Genomic DNA, 1,966 nt, shown 5'->3' on the forward strand with positions numbered 1-1,966 from the left:
GACCCCAATGGAACACCGCAAATGAGCAAAGCAAATTGGAATCCCTCGATTTGATTGAGCTTTGAGATTTTGGGGTTTAGGGTTTTAGCTGCAAACAACAACGATCTTCCTGAATCCTTTTCGCCATGGCTAGCACCAAAGTTCAGAGGGTTATGACCCAACCTATTGTGCGTTTCTCACTCACCTTTCCTTTTCTTTTTGTTTTTCTCTTTAACCTAATCCTCTTCCTTTCTGCTTTCCCCAGAACTTGATTTTCAGGTTTCTTCAAAGTGTAAGTCCTTGCATACTTACTACATTGATGATTTCTCGGTTCATGACTCCTTCTGTGTTTTCCCCAAATTCTCTAATATCATTTCTCTGCAGAAAGCTCGCATTCAGATTTGGCTCTTCGAGCAAAAGGATTTGAGGATCGAAGGCCGAATCATCGTGAGTCCTTTCCTACTTTTTTCTTATGTGGTTTCTCTTGCTCAACAAAATTGCCTTTCGTATACTTCAAAGTTCATTTATTGGAAAAGGTTGTAGGTTTGAAATGTATGTGCACTGTGGTTAATGCTGAATCATTTCAAGTGAGTTTTTGCTAGTTTGATAGTGGTTGGTGTTCCAATGTCCGTTAAATTATGCAAATCCAATGATGTTACTAGCTAAGGTCGATGAATAAGTTTTACTGTGACCTGCCTTCAATTTCTGGGTTTGCTTGCAAATGTGAAATTTTTTTATGTCTGTTGGTTAGTTTTATTATCCAGTTGGTGAACTCAAAATATGTAGAAAAACAACGACTTGGGAAACAGCATCACTTCGTTGTGCAAGCAACTGAGATGATAAGTATCTAGAGTAAAGGACTATAGACTATAGAGCCATGTTGTTGGCATAGCAAATTAGCAATAGTGCAATGTGGTATAGCTTCAATAAGGTCCAAGCTACTCCATATGACTTTCTATTATGACGGTTTGGCCAAAAATCAGCAACATTCACAAGCATTATAATCATTTATAAATACCCTGGACTTTAGGAGGAGAATCTGAGACCTAGAAACCTGATATCCTTTCATACTTTTTCATTTATTTTGTCTTCTCCACCATATTTCCGTTCTCTTGCTAGCAGACCTGAATTTTTCTGAGTTGGTAGGGGAAAAAAAGAGAATCTTAATTGCTCAAATGTATTATAAAACTGATATGTTGACAATCAAATCTAGAGTTTGTGCACTTGAACACATGTGTTGCTAGAAGAAGCCTTGATTGTTATTGTTGTTGTTGGCAGCATATTATCCTCATGACAAATATTGAATATCTCAGCAGATAATTAATGATAGTGTGATTTTAATTTTATTTAATTCTAAACAGGGTTTTGATGAATACATGAATTTGGTTCTTGATGATGCTGAAGAAGTGAACGTAAAGAAGAATACGAGAAAGACATTGGGTATGCTAAAGTTTCTAAATTTGGTTAATTTCTTTCCACCTGTTCATGCAAGTTCTGAAGCCTGTTATTGTTTATTTAGGGAGGATCCTTCTTAAAGGAGACAACATAACGTTAATGATGAACACGTAAGTAAAATTAAAACTCCTTTTGTAACTCTCGAGGTTTACTTTTCTAGATGAATGATTTTTCTATTTTTTCTACTATGTCTCTTAAATTTCAGGGGCAAATGATAATGAACATTGAACAGAGGGAGGCAGAACTGTGAACCATACATTCTATCCAGCAAAGGAGAGGCAGAATCATCTTTCATTTCATTTCAATTACTATTTCACTTATATTGAATAGGGGATGTGAGGAATTTTGTTATGTAGATTGATTTTTCTGGCATTAGATGAATTCTTAGTTCAGCTACTCATCATTCTTGGTTTCTTTTTCCCCATGATTCTGCCTATTCTGCTAGGATCAATATCTAGACTAAAGCTGGGAAGCTAACTGTATTATGATTGAGGCAAATATATCACCAATGTCATATAACCTTTTTCCTGTT

General features: G+C 35.8%; 1 protein-coding gene across 2 annotated transcripts; it reads left to right on the forward strand.

The window, feature by feature from the left end:
• Positions 1-1,966, forward strand: LOC107641952 (uncharacterized). Of its 2 annotated transcripts, XM_016345319.3 has the most exons (6): positions 1-167; positions 245-271; positions 364-426; positions 1,341-1,419; positions 1,499-1,544; positions 1,640-1,966. In XM_016345319.3, the coding sequence occupies exons 1-6, from the start codon at positions 126-128 to the stop codon at positions 1,647-1,649; spliced, it is 267 nt and encodes an 88-aa protein (XP_016200805.1). In that variant the 5' UTR covers positions 1-125; the 3' UTR covers positions 1,650-1,966. The 2 variants fall into 2 exon arrangements, with proteins under 2 accessions (XP_016200805.1, XP_088358394.1); XM_088502268.1 differs by lacking the exon at positions 1,640-1,966 and having other exon boundaries at positions 16-167; positions 1,499-1,548.

Source organism: Arachis ipaensis, chromosome B1 (assembly GCF_059453495.1).
Source record: "Arachis ipaensis isolate K30076 ecotype BB chromosome B1, ASM5945349v1, whole genome shotgun sequence".
NCBI classification, from domain to species: domain Eukaryota; kingdom Viridiplantae; phylum Streptophyta; class Magnoliopsida; order Fabales; family Fabaceae; genus Arachis; species Arachis ipaensis.